Genomic DNA, 21,036 nt, shown 5'->3' with positions numbered 1-21,036 from the left:
CAGTGTGTGAGAGAAGAGAGGGGAGCCCCTTGAGTGGGAAATATAAAATAGTGAAAAGGAGAAGAGGAAAAACGAATAAAAAGCTGGAAAATCAAATGAGTGGATAAGTAGTGACGTATATATTAATAGTTATCTCTCCTTAACCCCCGAGCCAATAAAGAAGAATAAGAGCAATAGAAGAATGAAAAATAAAAGTACAAAAGGAAGTGGGCTAAAAGGGACTCAGACTGGCACTATTAAAAAATACACTTCCCAGGGAAATATAACCCCAGAAAGGACTCAGGGCAAAAGTGGAAAAGGTGAAGTAGATCTAAGCCTGGAAAGTAGCCCTAGACTATCACTAGGCCTTGACATTAGCAGCCAACAAATATCTGCTAATACAGAGATGGAGACAGAGCTACAAATACCAAACAAAAAAGAAATGGCAGAAATGTTCAAAGATCTGGAGAAAACAATAAAACAAGAAATTGTAAATATTCGAAATGATTTGGGTCACCTTTTGGTGAGAGTGGAAGAAACGGAGGAAAAAGTCAAAAACCAGTCCCAAACTATTGCCGAATTGGAAAAAGAAATAATTAATATGAGGAAAGCACAAGAAAAATTGTTTTATAAGGCTGAGATACAAGAAAATAGGAATAGGAGGAGAAATATTAGGATACGTGGAGTCCCAGAGAATTCTAAAGGAGAAAATTTGCAAGAGATGGTCTGTAAAATATTAAATTCCATAATGGACAGTACTAATATGGAAAAAACTAAAATAGAAGGAATCTCTAGACAAGGAAAAATCCAAGGAAATTCGGGAAAAGATAGGCCACGAGATATACTTGTCAAATTTTGTGAATTCCTAGATAAAGATAAAATTTGGAAGAGGATAAAGGGAAAAGCAGTAATTATGTATGAAGGAAAGGACTTACAGATATATGCGGACTTGTCACCAGAGACTTTATGGAGAAGGAGAACCCTTAGACCTCTATTGGAAAGATTGAAAGAACAAAAGGTGCAATATAGATGGGGGACCCCTGAGTGCCTAATAGGATGGAGAAATGGAAATACAGCATATCTTAGGTTCCCAGAAGATTTGAAAAATTTTTGCGACAGACTCAATCTACAAAGAATGGAGATTCCTGGCTGGGAAGAAGAACACTGGGAAATTAGAACGAAAAGAAAAGAGGACTGGCAACTGGTTGGTGGGGGGGGGCGGGGGGGGGGAGGGGGAGAGGGAGAGAGATAGTGTTTTTTTTTTTTTTTTTTTTTTTTTTTTTTTTTTTCTCTCTCTCTCTCTCTCCGCCTTGTCCCTTCCGCCCTCAAACCACTGTTATTGAGATATTTTGGTAGGATTTAGGGGTTAAGGGGGAGGGGGGGAAGGGGCGGAATGCTGTCCAGGGCTGGAGTTTTTCCCCTATAGATTAAATCAAAAGTGGATAGTATTACCACAAATGATTGGTAGGCAATCAACAGGCCTAAAAAGAGGGGAGGGGGAGGAAGGGGGGTGGGATGGGAAAATGGGTGGGAGGGGGGAGGGGAGGGGAGTTGGGTGGGACGGGAGCTGGGTGGGAGGGAGGGGAGGAGGTATTGGGTTAATACTCTGCATGACAGAAGGGACAAAGAGGAAGAGGCAATCTAGAAGAGAGATGGAGTTAATAGGGAAAGATGGAAGAAATACAGTTTATAACTTATAATGTGAATGGGCTGAGTTGTCCAGGGAAGAGATTTAGGTTGTTTAATGAGTTACATCATAGGGCGACGTCAGTGGTATTTTTACAGGAGACGCATTTTGAGATAGAGGCAAACGTGAAATTAAAATCCAAATACTACCCAATATGGTACTATGCAGATTCTCCAATAAAAAGAGCAAAAGGGGTTGCAATAGGTTTGGCAAAGAATATGAGATTTGAGCTGCAGGATAGAAGAACCGACCCGGAGGGGAGGTTTTTATTCCTAAAAGGTAGACTTCAGGGGATAGAGTGTACTTTAGCCAATATATACTGCCCTAATAGAAACCCGGAGATATATATGAAGGGTCTGTTGAAAAAATTAATGGAATTCAAAAAAGGGCGTTTGATAGTAGCTGGAGACCTAAATTTCTGTATGGACCCACAAAGGGATAATACCTCTTCTGTGCAGAGAGAGGGGAGTAGGTCTCTGAGAGTTTTGAAGAAAGTGATGCATGAATGTCAACTAGTGGACACCTGGAGAATAACGCATATGAAAGACAGAGACTATACCTTCTTCTCTAATGCACATGAGATATATTCGAGATTAGATTACATCTTAATAGACCATCAACTTATAGATCACCTGGTTAAAATTGACATAGAGACAAGGACGTTCTCGGATCATGCTCCGGTCGTAATGAAAATGGAATGGGGAAGAAGGTGGACTGGAGGATTAGGGTGGAGGTTAAATGAGGTTCTTCTTCTGGATGAGGAGGTAGTTCAGAAAATCGAGAAAGAGATTAAGGTATACTTTAAGGAGAACGAATCAGAGGAAGTATCGATAGCCACAGTCTGGGAAAGCCATAAGGTATTCATAAGAGGAATCTTGATAGCGGCAGGAGCAAGGAAGAAAAAGGAAAGAAGAGAGAGGGTCAGTGGGATATTAAAAGAAATATTGGATTTAGAGCAGATACATAAGAAGAAAATAACAAAAGATACGAGACAGAAGTTATTGGATAAAAAAGATGAACTAGAGAGATTGATGGATGAGGAGAAGAGAAGAGTATACAACAGGGTTTTGAATGAGAGATATAGATGGGGAGACAGACCAGGAAGATATTTAATGAGAGCTTTGAATAAAAAGAAAAATAGGAACTATATAGAAAAGATAAAAAGCTCAAAGGGGGAGTTGGTCCACTCAAATAAAGAGATTATTAAAGTGTTTACGGAGTATTACAAAAAGTTATATAATATTAGTCCCCAAGGCCCTCTAAAACAAACTCAAGAGGTAATTAACAAAAAAAAGATGACATACTTAAAAAATGCGGGATTACCAAAACTAAGTGAAGCACAGTTGAACTCCCTAGACGCAGAAATTTCCCAGGAAGAAATCAAAACAGCATTAAAAAGCACAGGGGGGGGAAAAAGCCCAGGCCCGGATGGTTATACAGTTAAGTACTATAAGAAATTTAGTGAAGTACTGTTACCCAAACTGGAGAAATATATGAATGCTCTGGGAGGTGGGATGGAAGTGAGGAGAGAATCCCTACAGGCCCATGTAGTGCTTATTCATAAGGAGGGAAAAGATCCATCTCAGTGCTCCAGCTACAGACCTATCTCATTATTGAACACTGACACTAAACTGTATGCAAAGGTGTTAGCAAACAGGTTGAGGGACTTGATGCCTGAATGGATACATGGAGATCAGGTGGGCTTTGTACCGGGGAGAGAAGGTAGAGATAACGGCTTGAGAACCCTCATGCTTATTCAGAAAAGTAGAAAAGGGAAAGCCCCGGTAGTGCTCTTGTCAATTGATGCAGAGAAAGCATTTGATAGAGTGGACTGGGGCTTTATGATGGACAACTTAAAAGTGCTGGGGATAGGCGATAGAATGCGAGAGTGGATAAGTAAATTATATAGGGAGCCTACTGCAATCATCACGGTAAATGGGGAGAGATCAGAACCCATTGGAATGTCCAATGGTACAAGACAAGGCTGCCCACTATCCCCCCTGCTATATGTATTGTCACTCGAACCTTTGTTGTCAACAATAAGAAATAGCGGATCGGTAAAGGGAATTCAGATAGAATCTATAGAACACAGAGTAGCGGCCTTTGCGGACGACTTATTGTTCTATGTGGGGAACCCCCGAATAACTCTCCCAAATATAATGAAGATTCTGAAGGAGTACGGTGAACTATCAAATTTAAAAATTAATCCAACGAAAACAGAGATCCTGAATATTAATATATCAAAGAACGAAAAAGAAAAACTACAAAAAGAATTCCCCTTTATATGGAGAGAAAAAGAGATAAAATACTTAGGAATAAAACTCACTGCCTCATCTAAGCACCTGTATAGATTAAACTATATCTCTTTGATAAATGAGATCAGGGAAGATCTAAAAAGACTGGAAGGAGGAAATCCATCCTGGATAGGACGTATAAACTTAGTCAAAATGGTAATTATGCCTAAAATACTGTATAGATTTCAAATGGTACCAATTAAAATCCCAGAAGCCTTCTTTAAGATAATGAAAAAAATGTTAACAAGATACATATGGAAGAATAAAAAACCTAGAATAGCATATGAAACATTGAGCAGGACTAAAGAGAAAGGGGGATTGGGTCTACCAGATGTCAAGAGATACTATAAAGCAGTGGTCTTAGCAAGAATATATGACTGGACATTTAACCATAAGGGGAAAAGTTGGGTAACAATTGAAAACGATCTTAGTGGCACTAGATTGAACCAGACGATATGGGTTCCACCACAGTTTAGGGGAATTAAAGAAAGCACAAGTATCTACACTCTAAATGTTCTTAGGATATGGGATAATTTACACAAAAACATGAAATGGGAATTTAATTCTATATTAATGCCTCTCACAAATACTGATTACTTTCCTCCGGGAAAAAATAAGATATCGGGGAGATGGTTTAGAAAGGAGGATACCCAACTGAGAGATGTTTTGGTGGGGGGGGAATTGAGACCACTTAAAGATTTAATGGAGAATAAGGGAGATATTTTTATTAGAATAGATGAGTGGAAATATCATCAATTGAAATGTTTTATTGGAAATCTTCCGAAACCCTTGAGAGTAAAACAGGAGTGGAATATGTTTGAAAGGTTGTTAGAGACACGAAGAGATGGGAAGCACGGTGTTTCAAAAGTGTATAGAATACTCACAGAATTAGACACAAACACAAAGTTAATCTTTATCACAAAATGGGAAAGAAATATGGGAGTTGGGTTTGACGAAGATAGACAGAAAAAGATGTTTAGATTGATACACGATAATGTGAGTATGAGAGAGGTTGAGGTTAATTATAAGTGTGTGACACGATGGCACATTACACCGAGTGTAGAGCACAAGATGAATGGGGAGGACTCAGATAAGTGTTGGAGAGGGTGTGGAGAGATGGGCACGGTGTTTCACATATGGTGGGAATGTCCGAAAATCCAGGCTTTTTGGAAGATAATAGTCAAATTGATTAAAGAAATAACTGAAATTGACATAGGGTTAGACCCAACGACGTGCCTCCTACACAATGTAGAGACATCAGTAAATAAATATAAAGACTCAGGTATTTGGTATTTCTTGAATGCGGCGAAAGGGTTGATACCCAAGTTTTGGCGGAGGGCTGAGGTACCAAAGGAGGAAGACTGGATTAATAGAGTAAACCAGATAGGTAGAATGGAAAGATCATATCATATGCAGGAAGATAAGATGAGAGTTTATTTCAGGAGATGGGAAAAATGGGAAAGAGCAGGATTGAAAGAGAAATATAGGAAAATATGAACCAGGATGTTAGCAAAAAAAAAAAAAAAAAATTTAATAAGCCTCAAGAGAGTAGAATGGGATAGAGTCTGCAGAGGGGGAGGAGGGGGGAGGAGCGGTGGGAAGGGGGGATAGTGGGATGGGAAAGAAAAGAGTTTTTAGTAAGGGATAGATAGAAATGTTAGAAATGTTTATTTGTATGAAAATTTTTTTCCCTTTTTGGGTTTTTGTAATAATATGAAAAATTTAATAAATATCTAAATTAAAAAAAAAAAAAGATCAGAGATTTCTTGTTTGTATGTATTTTCAATACGTTTCACATAAGGTTCAAAATCCGCCTTTGTAGATAAGAATGTAATGTAGGAGTGCAGTGACTGCATGTGGGACTGCAGATCCCAGCCATCCTCAGAGCGGAGGGATTCTGGAGAAGAGCTGCGTGATCTCTGTGAGTTAAAGAGTGGAGAGTGTGAGCCTCGAGGGCTTACCTGACCAGCAGCAGGTGGTCCTGTGTCCAGGGGAGCTGAGGAGGGAAGAGAGGCCGGCGCCATCTTGCTGGCCAGGGCGCCCGAGGTTTCAAATCGGGTGATGAACCGGCTCATAGCACCACCGGACTGACCCTACGCCATTCTCCTGGGGGTCCGGTGCTGATTTTTGCCCATGTGAGGGGCTGAAGAATGCCTGGGAGAGGGAAGAATCGCCTGCAAGGTGGTCCAGGCCGGGAGCAATGCAGGAATGCTGTCTACCACTCGATGCTCCAAGCCATTTATTAAAGTTTATTTTATTAAAGTTTATTTAATAAAATTTAAATAAACTTTAAAGCAATAAATAGTTTAAATGCTAAATGTAAAATACCAAAAGGCAAGCAGAACTGATTTAACACATATTTTCCGTATGTATGAATTCTGTTTTAAATTTGTATTCATTTTTTTCCAAGATTAATCAACTGATCAATTGTCAAAACGACATACTCTCATGATGTAATACTAAAGACAAAGCACAACGCAAAGGGGCTAAGGAGTTAAGAAACTTCATACAATAAATTGTGTGATTGTTACCTTTATTATCCAGTTATGTTCAGATGAAATAAATATAGAAGAATTTGCTTTTCACAAAAATGGATATTTGAAGCAAATTGTCACACAATTCATTTATCAGTCTCATAGATACCAAAATTCAAACAAGGTAGATAGAGTCCAAATAGTTATAAATTGGTTGCTCTATCAATATTCTGAGCAAGGGTAATTCCCTATCTGATGAATGCTGACTATGATGTCTATTTTTTTTTGTGGAAAATGTTGACTTATAAATGTGTGTTATGAATCTGTTCTTGTATGTAGTCATCATATAGCCACTTTCTAAATTCGGCTTCAGGATTCAGAAGTTTGACTTTTCTAGAATTTAAAAATCTTGTTTTACTCAATGTCTCCACAGGCATCAGCTTGACACACATAAGCATTTCACTAGATTTTTAAGTCTTTTCATCTTAGCCTGCCCATTTTTCCCCATGATATTACTGAAGGACAATGTGAGCATTTCAGGGAGATCATATTGCCTCAGTAGACTACTGTTTAGAAGGAACAAGAGGCTCTCCTGGAGTAATCAAAGATAGCTGAGTCCATGGCACTGTAGAAACCCCACATACAGAAAAAGATTTTGAAATGTACACTGCTATCTTGAAGTAGTGTACCTATCTAAATCATTACTACTGTGGCATTGACTGTACATAACACTCAGGCTGTATTCACATATATGTGTTGTTCACATTCACCTGGTAGCTTTCCTCATACCAAATCTGGGGCCCTTAGTACTGGTGCCCTACAGAATATTATTCTTTAGTAAAATATAATCAATTGTAAATTGGCTTGATGTTTGATTAGTTTGGAATCAGCTATATTCTGATTAGAATCAATCTAGCCAACTTACCCATATCACAAAATGTAAGTATGTTTAGAATTGTTTGCATATCTCCCATCTTCTTCTATGCACATTGTTGTGCGCAAAATATTCAGCACATTATTTGGCATCACATACTGTATTGGTTATCAGCATGTGCAGTTTCACAGCTTGAAACTAGCTATTGGTTGTCTAATGCTATTTAAAGCAGACCATAGATGTGTTAATTATTTAGTTCAACTGACCTGATTTCCCCATCCAGACATTTAAGGTGGATGGGGGAATCATTCACACTGAGATATTGTATCCTGACAGTGGGGATACTTACTTCCCAATGCATCGATCAATACTGCTGGCTACAGCCCTGATCGAGCGGCATTTATCCAACAGGGTGATTGTACATTCAAGGTGCCCATACATGGATCAAGATTTGGGTGGTCCCTGCTGAGCGGTATTTACCTGTACATTTTCACTTTGCCCTACAGGTAAGCTAATAACAAGCCTTGCCTGTAGGTGCCTCGAAAACTCTTTTTTTTCCTCCTGTCTTGCCTTCTTTATTTTTTTTTTCTGTCTTCTTTCTGTACTATTTTAAAACAAAAAATTATTTTGGATGTGCATGGACCCAGGCAGACATGGGCATATTTGACTCTAGTACATTGCTATATATTGTGCTCTAAGCTTTTTCTAAACATGGGTTCCTACCCTGTGGGCAATCTCGGAATCCCAGAGGCCTTTCTACATATACTTAACCAACACTTCTCACCGTGTTTAGATGGATGCGTGCTACCTTGGTATGCAGACTTATGTATGTAATGTTACAGTATATCCCTCTGTGGATGTGTGTGTATTTTTGTCCTTTGCGATGTACCTTGGACCTTAGGTTAGACACGTGTACTGAGTCAATGTATTTCTTGTTTTCTGTTGCAATCCTCTTTAGCAGATAGCAATGCCAACTCCAGCCAATAATATCACTCACACATGTGCAGTTACCTCTGTATCCAGAGCACACTGTCTGAATGCAGAGGTAGATGACATTGCTACTCATATATGGGCATATCAGGCTGCTTCAAAACTCTTCTATCTACAAGGTAAGTGAGCGATAAGAGAAAAAGTGTGAGCATAAAAGAAAAAAAGTGGCAGAGTAGTAATTTTCTTAATGTTCTTTTAAGCTTATGATTCTTTAGAATTAGCTGCACTTGCATGAGCATAGGTTGTCATATATATTAATTTTTTTTTTTTTTACTTTCAGAACCAGAGGAGATCATGCCTGAAGAAGAAGGTAAACTGTTGGACAAGTATTTCACTATTGTGTAGATTGATACGTTCATTCATGTAAATGGAAAGATGCTCTTATGTACAAGTTTATTCACTTAAATAGCTGGCTTTTAACTAAATGACTATTTCAGACATTGACCTGCCTTCTTTCATCATTTCTGACATTTAGCATGGAAAATCATCAAAGCTTGTAGCTCATCATTATGGAGAAAATATGGCTATAACAGCTTAAGTTGCAGAGTCAACTTTCAATATGTATTGTTAACCTTGCATGCTGTCCAAGGCTGTCAGATTTGCTTTGCTCCTAGAAAATGTTTTCTGTCACTTAAACCCAGCTAATCTGTTGCAAGACAAATTTGCTGAGGACATACACATTTACTGCACAACATTCTATTATATTGACTGAATATACTATGGCAATACATTTGAATGACTGGAAATAATTAACAGTCTGGACTACTCACTCATTTTAATGAGACTAAAGGCTCAAAATAAAATTATTTATGATATTGCAGCACAGTGGCTAAATGGTTAGCACTTCCACCTGGCAGTACTAGGGTCGTTGGTTTGAATCCCAGCCACGGCACCTGCTGCCTGGAGTTTGCATGTTCTCCCTGTGCCTGCGTGGGTTTTCTCCGGGCACGCCGGTTTCCTCTCACACTCCAAAGACACGCTGGTAGGTGAATTGGATCCTGTTTAAATTGTCCTATTATGTGTATGTATGAATGTAAGCTAGGGACCTTAGATTGTACACCCCTTGAGGGTTAGGGACTGATGTGAATGTATAATATATATGTAAAGCGCTGCGTAAATTGATGGCGCTATATAAGTACCTGAAAAAAATAATAATAAATAAATATTGCAAGCCTGTGTAATTAATAATACCACAGAATTAAAGAAAACAAAATTTGTTCTGGGTTGACTTAATTCTACCTGTTTGTCAGAGGCCTTTTCTGAATGCATTGGAATTGTGTGCAAGATCATAAATTGGGCCTCGTTCCTCAAGACTGTGCTACACCCTTTTAAGCTATGGACACGAACACACTGGCACTTAGCAACATCAAGCTTGTATGTGGCCAGAACCAGTAACCCTGAACACAAACCAACTGTGTCCACATTTGGTGAGATGCGCTGATTTCTTGTAACCACTTGTGTGGAAGATCATGAACAGCATCATATTACAATAGCAACTGGCTATTATTTGTGTTGTATATAGGTCACTGATTGGAGGATATGAAGCCCCCATGACCATTACATTTGAAAACAGTGAAGGGGAGATTTACTAAAATTGGGGAGTGCAAAATCTGGTGCAGCTTTGCAGAGAAACCAATCAGCTTACAGGTTTTTTTTTTTGTCAAAGCTTAATTGAACAAGCTGAAGTTAGAAGCTGATTGGCTACCATGCACAGCTGCACCAGATTCTGCATGCTCCAGTTTTAGTAAATCTGCCTGATTATAATAAAAAACAACATTCCAGGAAAAATGATGATCACTGACATACTAGTTTATCTTAATGCCTACCCAACTAGAGATTGTTTAAATTCTACCAAGGGAAAAAGGATCCTTACTGTGCTCCTACTGACCGCACTCCCTGCTCACTGCACAGAACAGATATTTGATTTTAGAAGCTATGACACTGACCTTTGAGCTGCAGTCACATCTGCCATTTTTGGCTGCAGCTCAAAGTGAATCTGTGTATGTCGGCACTGTACCCACCCTCTGAAGGGGGGCTGCCCACACATCCAGACTAGGACCAGTGGATGTGTGAGCCAAGATTTTCCCCAACAGTCTTCACAAATTATTCCAAATAATAAAAGTGTTTCTAAAACCTAGAGGCACCAATTTCAGTACATTTAATCAGCACCTCTGGCTGAACCTGGTCACAAATATTTTGCATCCAGGATCACCCGCTCTGGTCATATATGGACTGGATGCTGGTAAGTGTCTAGTGTGATTGCATTCATAGGAGTTGCCTGACTAAAGAAAAATAGGTTGTTCACATTTTTTCATTTAACAAATGTGGTGAAAAGAATACCCAGTCACAGACAAGCAAAAACAATGTTTTTGTCCAGCATATGATTGATTGCTGAAAGTCAGCATTTCACCTCATTCACTAAGATAAGGGAAAGCTCCACTGCGAAGTGAAAATTCCCTTGCAAAGCGAACAACCTATTTTCCTTTGGTTAATCAACCTGTGAGTGTCATAGCATAAAGTCTTGAGAACAAATGTATGATCTTGTACACTCACTGCATCCAGAAAATGCCACTGCAGTTATGTAATACATTTCAATGTTATATTTTAGCACTTGAATGTGAACCATAAAGACTTTTTTTTTTTTCAAAAAATATTTTTTTAATATAAGAATAGACAGGATAACATTATTATAACCTTTTTGAAATTACATAAACAAATTCAAATAAATGAATATAATAATAAAATTCAAATTGAAATCACAAAAAAAAAGTCCAATGCAAAGTGTCCCAAAAAATGTCCCACTACAAACAAAAAATAGTGTCCAAAAATTGTCCAAATATCCAAATTTGTTCATCCAGTAGGAAGAAATTCCCTTTCATCCCGTAGTACCTCAAAAAAAAACAAATTCAAAAATCTAGTGCATTACCTTTATAAATAATATAATCACTCCGTGCAAAACAAAACACAAAAAACACAAAAATGTGCAATAGCTATATATGTATCTCTTCCGTGCACATACTGTATGAGTAAACTGTGACCACTCTGTGAACACTGCAACACTGTGTATCCACCAACACCAATAGTATTAAATACTATTACCCTCTGTATCCATATACCAGCATCCAAATGAGATCTTCCAAAATGCTCCAAAGAAATTATTCCAAGGTCCTCAAAAGACAAGAAGGGTCTCAAGGCTCATATTCAAGGTGTAATAAAACAATTTAATAGCAACTTACATTAAAATTTCATTATTCCGGCTTCCAACATGCTTCCAACAGTGGAAGCATGTTGGAAGCCGGAATAATGAAATTTTAATGTAAGTTGCTATTAAATTGTTTTATTACACCTTGAATATGAGCCTTGAGACCCTTCTTGTCTTTTGAGGACCTTGGAATAATTTCTTTGGAGCATTTTGGAAGATCTCATTTGGATGCTGGTATATGGATACAGAGGGTAATAGTATTTAATACTATTGGTGTTGGTGGATACACAGTGTTGCAGTGTTCACAGAGTGGTCACAGTTTACTCATACAGTATGTGCACGGAAGAGATACATATATAGCTATTGCACATTTTTGTGTTTTTTGTGTTTTGTTTTGCACGGAGTGATTATATTATTTATAAAGGTAATGCACTAGATTTTTGAATTTGTTTTTTTTTGAGGTACTACGGGATGAAAGGGAATTTCTTCCTACTGGATGAACAAATTTGGATATTTGGACAATTTTTGGACACTATTTTTTGTTTGTAGTGGGACATTTTTTGGGACACTTTGCATTGGACTTTTTTTTTGTGATTTCAATTTGAATTTTATTATTATATTCATTTATTTGAATTTGTTTATGTAATTTCAAAAAGGTTATAATACTGTATTGCTTTCTGGGGAGAAAGTGTGACTTTTTGAGGGGTTTTGGGGATAGGTGGTTATACACATACTTAATCATAGACAGGATAACATATATAGCATATACAGTTATAATGCACAGTCAGAACACAGACATGAAATATTGCTTTCCGTTTCACAAACGGGATTTAGTGTAAACCATAATACAAAGCAATGTGGTGTAGAACAATACATCAAGCTTACAATTCAAACCATTGAATACTTAGAGGAAAGTATGTACAACACTGAAGATGTATGTCATCTCGTCTTGAGTATCAGCAATGCTTAAAGATGAGGTGATATGAAGATTAGAGCCTGGACGGCATTGGTATACATTGCTTTGCAGCATTCACCATTTCAGCATTCAGCATAGCAAGTGACTTGCGGTATGTCCGAAATGGGAGTGTGGTATGGTGAAGCAAAAATTGTGTGGGAGAAGGGTCTAGGGTGTACGTAGTAACTTGTGTGATTGTAGATTGAACTTTCCCCCAGAAGGGTTGTAACAATGGGCATTCCCATCAAATGTGCAGGAGTGTACACATAGTTTGATGGCATCTCCAACACAGAGCAGAAATTTTAGGGTCGAAGCGGTGAAGTAGGGATGGAACCCTATACCATCTAGAGTAAATTTTGAAATTGTTTTCTTGTGTGGATACACATATAGAACCTTTGTGTAAGTGGTCATACATGTGGTCCCAGTCTTCAGGTGACAGTTGGATTTGTAGGTCAGCGCTGAAGGCCTTGCAAGCTTTCCTAGTTGAGAGGTCACTAATGTGTTCGAGACATGTTTAAAGCAGGGATATAACATGTCTCTGGGGAGAGTCCGATGCGCAAAGTTTCTCAAAAGGGGTAAGACATCTATTATATTCTTTTATGTGGGGTGAGCTGTGGATAAAATGATGGAGTTGTCTACATAAAGACCTTTAAAGCATTACCTAAGAAATTTTTGGGTACCAAAGTTTGTCACCATTTCACAGCCACATGTAATTTTAAGGTTTAACATGTTGGTTATATTTATATGTGACACAGCCTCATCTTTTATATTTTACCAAAGACATTAGGTAATATATTGGGGTTGATTTACTAAAGGCAAATAGACTGTGCACTTACATCAATACATCAACACACATAGAGGAATTTCTGTTCGTCCTCAAACACTAAACAGTTTTGTATTTCTACTATTCCCTTGGGACTTTTGTGCAGAAAAAAATACATACAACGATTTATTAATATTAAAAAATTTAAACAACTCTATTAATAAACGATAAAACATTGCACATCGAAACCCCTCTAATGTTGGATGTATTTCTTTTTTCTATTTATTTATTGAAGTCCCAAGGGAAGAGTAGAAATACAAAATTGTTTAGACTGTGTACTTTGCAAGTGCAGTTGCATTCATTTTCCGTAGGGGTTAGTGAATGGGGTGAAGCACTGATGATTTCCTTCATCCAATCATGTGCAGGCAAAAATGCTTCTTTTTTTTTCATTTTCCTTGCAGTCTATTAGCCTTTAGTAAATCAAACCCATTGTGTTTGTGTGCCCTAAAATTTACTGAAAATACGCATGTGAGCTAATATTGTGAAGAATTTGTAAATACCATCATTTTACTATCCAGGGTCCCTTTGTCTATAAAATATATAATGTTTACGGTTTTAACTAAGCTTCAGGCCTACAATGTGCATTTTAATAAGTGAACAAAAAATGCAAAAATTGTTCTGGTAGTGGTATATCGCTGTCTAAATAGCTTAGACAGCAGTATACATATTGAGAGGCACAATTCTTTTCCAGAGGCACATGTCTGATACTAATTTAGCATCAGCCTTTCTCCTCTGCTTATTCAAAATGTATTTTAATAAATATGTTTTCAATTTGGCATGTTTAACAACAAAAAAAAAACTATTAGGGCTCGTTCACATGGGTGCAGATGGATGCACACCGACAGAATTCAGTGTATTTTTGCTTCCAGTGTTTTCATGCAGCCACGACAAGCACAAATCAAGAGAGGCCTACCGAAGCCAAGGCTGTAAACTTTACTAAGCAGTTACATGCATACATGTATTGTTGAGCATCCCTGGACGCAAACTTTTTGCATCCAGGGCTGCTCATCCACCCCTCAGACATACTGCTGCAGCATCTGCCAGTTTTTAATTTGTGCAGGGTGGCGATCACAGCTGTTTGCAAACATTGGGCATATAAATACACTGAAATCTATCTATGTATGGTCATCACCTATGGTGCAGCTGAAATTTACAATGACTGTAAAATGCAGAAGATTTCTTGTAAAGGAAATTTAAGGGGAAGAAGTTGAAATATACACTATATTGCCAAAAGTATCATTGGATGTAGGTGTTCCAATCACCTCCATGGCCACAGGTGTATAAAATCAAGCACCTAAGCATGCAGACTGCTTCTATAAAACATTTGTGAAAGAATGGGTCGCTCTCAGGAGCTCAGTGAATTCAAGTGTGGTACAGTGATAGGTTGCCACCTGTGCAATAAGTCCATCCGTGAAATTTCCTTGCTACTAAATATTCCACAGACAACTGTTAGTGGTATTATAACAAAGTGGAAACAACTGGGAACAACAGCAACTGAGCCACAAAGTGGTAGGCCACGTAAAATGACAGAGTGGGGTCAGCGCATGCTGAAGTACACAGTGTGCAGAAGTCGCCAACTGTCTGCAGAGCCAATAGCTAAAGACCTCCAAACTTCATGTAGACTTTAGATTAGCACAACAACAGTGCATTGAGAGCTTCGGATGCAGTGTGTAAAGCATGCTGCCACTGGATGGGTTTGACAGTTGTCAGGAGAATGATACTTGCCTGACTGCACTGTGCAAAGTGTAAAGTTTATTGGAGGGGGGATTATTGTGTGGGGTTGTTTTTCAGGGGTTGGGCTTGGCCCCTTAGTTCCAGTGAAGGGAACTCTTAAGGCGTCAGCATACCAAGACATTTTGGACAATTTCATGCTCCCAACTTTGAGGGAACAGTTTGGAGATGGCCCCTTCCTGTTCCAACATGACTGTGCACCAGTGCACAAAGCAAGGTCTATAAAGACATGGATGAGCAAGTGTGGGGTGGATGAACTTGACTGGCCTGCACAGAGTCCTGACCTCAACTCGTTAAAACACCTTTAGGATAAATTAGAGCAGAGACTGTGAGCCACACCTTCTCAACCAACATCAGTGCCTAACCTAACAAATGCGCTTCTGGAAGAATGGTCAAACATTCCCATAGACACATTCCTAAACCTTGTGGACAGCCTTCCCAGAAGAGTTGAAGCTGTTATAGCTGCAAAGGGTGGGACAACTCAATATTGAACCCTACAGGCTAAGACTGGGATGCCATTAAAGTTCATGTGCGTATAAAGGCAGGTGTCCCAATACTTTTGGCAATATAGTGTATGTGAACTCAAAAGCACAGAAATGCTCAGTAATAGTGTTAACCATTGCTCATTTAATAGCTCATTTAATATTGATCTAGAACATGTGCAAATCAGAAAAGTCCAAGCAATGTAATTGTCTGCATCCTTGTTTTATTTATTTATTTCAGGTACTTACATAGCGCCGTAAATTTACGCAACGCTTTACATATATATTGTACATTCATTCATTCAGTTTCTAACCCTCAAGGGGTGTACAATCTAAGGTTCCTAGCTCACATTTATACATACACATAATAGGACCAATTTAGACAGGGTCTAATTGACCTACCAGCATGCCTTTGCAGTGTGGGAGGCAACCGAAGTACCCGGAGGAAATCCACGCAGACACAGGGAGAACATGCAAACACCAGGCAGGTGGTGCCATGGTTGGGAAGCAAACCAATGACCATAGTACTGCCATGCAGAAGTTTTTTAAATAGTGTCTCAAAATATTGAAGCCATTTTTAAAAGGAGAGGTCAGCAACATCACCTCCTGTGATTGTCTTATGATGGGTGACCTGTAGTGCCAAAGCTAAGGTATATATGTCCCTCATTACGTGTCATTTTTGGCATATGTTTGGTATATTTCTACAGTTTATTAGATTTGACTTTTTTATTTCTAACACATCTATCACAAACCTATGCCTAATCACAGCTCTTTATTAAATGTTTTGGTACAATAATTTATATTTCACTTTTTTTCTCCATAAAATAACTATTTCAATGCAATTAATTAATGTGATTACATTCTTTTAGGTACTCTACAGTACATTCAGAGTGTATTCTATGATGGAATTAGCACAGTTAATCAGTTTACAGAAGGTAATGTCATGTTTTATAGATGAAGTTAATCTGTTTTTTTCTTTTTTTACTTGATTTATTAGTGCTTTTTCTTGTACATGCATAATTGAGATATAGAAATGTTTCTGTGAAAATCTATATTATTATGTTTGTTTACTAATTTGAAGTAATTGCTTCAAATGTTTTAAATCACTACTACTGTCTATTTTTCCAGATACTCTTAATTACTCTCAGAATCTCTTCTATGATGGACTTGATACAGCATATCATTTCAAAGAAGGTAATATTATCCAACATGAAAAGAAAAAGCAAGTCACATCTAACCTGATAAAAAATGTAAAGCGTTTTTGACAAAAATTCGAGCATACCAGCAAGTATTTACAAATCTGAAACTGAGAGGAAGAATGCCCATTTACCGTATATTATACTAGTTGTATAATTATTTTTAGAAATTACTTAAAGCAGTCTGAGTGTGCATGAGGCCTAAATGCAAAAACTCTGAAAGTGCAAGTTAAAAATAAATGTATGCATGCATACTTGCAAAACAATGTGTTTTGTGAATTTCTCTATAGATTTTTCAGATGCTGTGTAGGCATAGTAGCAGGATCTAGGATTTTCTATGATCTCTGCTAGCTGCATAGTTATTTAGATGTCCGTTTATGACACAGAGAATAGCTGCGATTCAGAGGATTACAGCTATTCTCTGGTCATTCACAGTTTATGACACTCAGGAGATCAGCAGAGAACATGTTCAGCCCTTCACTGGAGATCTGTGTTCTCCCTCCAGATTCTCCAGCCCAGAGCTGGAGAATCGAAGGAACCGCAAACTAAGCAGCGATAATTTACCTCTTCTTAGGGAACTGATCTTTTACTGTAATCTCGTGAAATTATAGTAAAATCAGCCATTTTCCAGCATTTGTAGACTGTTCTCCAGCGTTTGTAGTCCATTCTCCCTTCGTTCGGAGAACTGCTTCATAAAAGGTATTCACAGGAGAACTGTGTTCTCCAAGAATGCTGGAGAACTGAGCAGCGATCATTTACCGCTGGTTCATAAATGGACACCTAAGTCATAGACTTTCCATAACTCACTCTAGGTATGTCATTATCCTACTACATTCGCATAAGAGGTGAAGCACTGAACAGAACAATGTGGTTTCACCCAGTCCCACCTTGAGTTCTTCATTTTAATTTGACTAACAAGAAGATGATAAAAAAAAAACAGGAGAGAGAAGGGATTGAGGTGGGCATAAGGCCACCCTATTATACAATCAGTTCCTGGTAGAAAATGAACGTAGTTCCTACAGTGAATTTCCTGTGCGGAATTAATTACATTATTTCCCTAACATTGAAGAATCAGCATTATCATCTCTTTTTATTGGAATACAAAATATTGATAAAGCAAACACTAATACAGGTTTGCAAGTGCGCATGCATATACAACATTAACTTGAAATTTCAAAGTGTTTGCAAAAAAATGTGTTAATGTGCTTTCCTTTCGGGCAGCCCATTTATTTGATTGGGCTGCTCAATAAACCACAGCAAACCAAAAAAAGTGCCTGCAATATTTTCATCATTGCAGCATACTGCAATACAACACACAGTAGTGTAATGGTAATACAGGTGCACTAGGGATATTCATTAGGTGCTATTCATAATAAAAGGCACCACAGTGCACAAACAAGGTAAACCACCAAGGTAAGCTATAATGATTTTGGGAGTGTTTTTAAACTATTTTTATATCTATTTTTACTATAATGTATTTATACAAATAATGCATTAAAGGTGAATAGTTCAAACATGGCACATGATTCACAGAGCCAGAGCAGCAGACTCTTTCTACCTTGAGGCTCCTTTTGTCTAACTTAAAACCTAATTGCAGCCAAAATTAAATACAAAAAAATAAGCACATAATTTACAGTCAGTAGGATGTGGCCCTTGTGCTGATGCTTCTTCTATTACATGAAACGTTCCTCCCTCAATTACCCCCTACCAGGGGCGGACTGACCATTTGGAAACTCGGGCATTGCCCGAGGGCCCGGAGTCAGTAGGGGGCCCCATGAGATGCCCCTGGTACCTTTTTCATAGGCTTTTTTCAGTTTGGGCAAGGACACAGGGGCTCCATGATCCCCTATTGCTCGGGGGCCCCATGAGTTGTCAGTCCGCCCCTGCCCCCTACATCCTCTTTCATAATCTTCCTGATGGTTATGGTTAACGGAACAAAGGGGCTGTCACAGGCTCCCATTAGGAGCGCCTGACTATGCACACCCTTTCTGTCCAGCTCTGCCGTTTATAGAAGCCATACTACAGGATGAATAGAGGGGTGGCCCTATCAATCATTCACGCATCTTCTTTTCATAGATCATGTTCCATTCATAGAAGCTAGAATACCAGGATCTATTAATGGCAGAGCTGGGTGAATAGTGTGAGCATAGTTGGTCATTCTTGATGAGAATCTGTGACAGTCCCTTAGTGCTATTAACCCTGCTGCATCAAAAGATCACGGCACCAGGAGTGGGTGGGAATGGACAAAGAAATATTTCAACTAATAGAAGTGTCCTCACCACAACAGACAGTCACCAACCAATGATTGCTGAACTAATTGTACACATGACTGAAGACAGACTTTAGGGTACAACCTTAAAAAATAGTACAAAGAAAATGTAAACTCAGAGGAAAATAATAACACATAATAAAAATCCAATTAGAAAAAGTGATTCTTCCTGCAAGAAGGCTCAACTAGGTTATGTCTACCAGTCAGGAGGTGCTAATAGATATAGGGTCATTATTCAACTTAGATCAAGTGAGACAAACCTTTTCTCTTTATTGTAGTCAAAATTATTCCTGACTGGTTGCTATGAGAAATTTCACTTGGAAAGTTGAATTAATCAGTAGAATGTGCTGAAAAGATGCAGTGCTTAAAAAAAATAATGTCCTTTGGTCAATGGCAGATAACATGCTAAAGCAGCATTAATGCACTATTTTAATTATTGTGTGTTATTTATGATAAAAAATGTGTTCTTTAATTTCTCTGAAGACATTACCACAGAGATCAGCTGAATTATCCTCAGGTATTTTATTTTAGAAACGTTTTTAGATAGCCTGGTTATAAAAGATTATAAAATAGGTTATTGTTCCTAAAAATACTGCTAGCTTCAGGCAGGTGATAACTTTGAGTTTTGGCAAGTTGTCTAGTGAGGAGAGCAATGAAAATAACCCCTTGAAGTGGTGATACAATAGCATACGGTGAGATAAAATAGCAATTACTCATTAAAAAAAATGTAAACTGTTAAATTCTGCTATCATGTGACAAAAAGGATTCCCATTTCAGCAATATGTGTTTGTAAATTTAATGTAGCTCAAAAGTATTGTGATGTGAAATATGCTAAATAAGGTAAAGTGCAACTGAAATTCCACTGTAACAAACAGCGAGCAGGCAGGCTTTTATTTGAAGCAGAACTCCAGTCATAACTTTTCTTTTCCTATGCATTGGGACTGTGCCTGCACTGCATGCGTTAAGTGCTCATTTTGACCAGGGGTTCAGGGAAAAGCTGTACTTACCCATTCCTCCAATCCCCTGGAAAATTGCACTGCCCCATGTCCAGCAGTGGACTGTTCCTGCTGCCATTATGTCTGGAGCTGGTCTATGGGCGTGAGAATACCAGGAACAGCCCATTCACAAGACCGCTAGTGTGCGGGGGGGCAGGAGTGAGGGGGAACAGTCTTACGCTCAGAGGATCGGTGGATTAGGTAAGTATATATTTGCTTTCTGAGCCCCTAGACAAAAACAAGCATTTAACCCAATTCTTCTTTAAAAGAGACATGCAATGTTTCTTCTACAACAAAATGTCCCTACATACTTGCTTGCTGTCTTCTCCAGTGTTGACCCAGCTTAGAGTGCCAGGACAATCCTTGAGTGTAGGGAATGGGAAGCTGTGCACTGCCATGAACGATATGTACAGTATCAATGCAAAAAATAATAAATCAGTTTTAACTACCATACAGCATGTAGTACTAGAAGAAGCCAGGTCTTAGAGGAAGCTGCTGGTTTTAGCGCAGGCTAAGAGAGGGGGCAGAAACTGCAAAGGCTGGCAGATATGGTAGGAGCTGGTAATGGTGGCAGTGGTAGGCCAGGACAGGTGGCAAGAGCTAGTAATAGTGGCAGGCAATCAGAAGTGGCAGAAACTGATAATAATAGCAGCAACAGGCCAGGAGAAGTGGCTGAAGCTGCTAATGGTAGCAGACTATCAAACGTGTAGGAGCTGGTAATGTTGGCAGGCCAGCAGAGGTGGCAGGAGTTTGTAATGTTGGTGATGGAAGGAGCTGGTAATGTTGGCAGACAGAGGTGACAGGAGTTGCTAATGGTAGAAGGTACCATTTTTTGTGAGATGAAAAAGAAAAAGTTAGTCTGTACCAGTACCTGCAGAGGTTTTGTAACCATTTCTGATCCAATACTGGTACATTTTTATGAAAATTATCTGGTCCACAGTTTCAGGGGACAGATGGATTCATCTCTCTGTTGAGGATGAAACAAACTGCTCTGGGTTAAATTCAAGTAGGGTTTTGCAAACTTCAAAGACGTTTGGATGCCTAACCCAAACTCCATTCAAATCAATTGGAGTTGAATCTTTCAA

At 38.5% G+C, this 21,036-nt stretch overlaps 1 protein-coding gene across 50 annotated transcripts in view; it reads left to right on the top strand.

Moving 5' to 3' along the window:
* TRDN (triadin) overlaps positions 1-21,036 on the top strand; it is a 974,263-nt gene that overhangs the window by 922,344 nt on the left and 30,883 nt on the right. For all 50 annotated transcript variants that reach the window (XM_089686429.1, XM_089686384.1, XM_089686382.1 and 47 more), the window contains 3 exons: positions 8,579-8,608; positions 16,361-16,426; positions 16,620-16,685. In XM_089686429.1, coding sequence (XP_089542555.1) covers positions 8,579-8,608; positions 16,361-16,426; positions 16,620-16,685 — 162 coding nt within the window. The remainder of the gene's footprint in view (positions 1-8,578; positions 8,609-16,360; positions 16,427-16,619; positions 16,686-21,036) is intronic.

The sequence above is a fragment of the Staurois parvus genome, unplaced genomic scaffold (assembly GCF_062004578.1).
Source record: "Staurois parvus isolate SC_StPar_1 unplaced genomic scaffold, SC_StPar_1.0 ptg000397l, whole genome shotgun sequence".
NCBI classification, from domain to species: domain Eukaryota; kingdom Metazoa; phylum Chordata; class Amphibia; order Anura; family Ranidae; genus Staurois; species Staurois parvus.
Note: the sequence above shows the minus strand (reverse complement) of the source record. Positions and strands in the feature narration are given on the sequence as shown.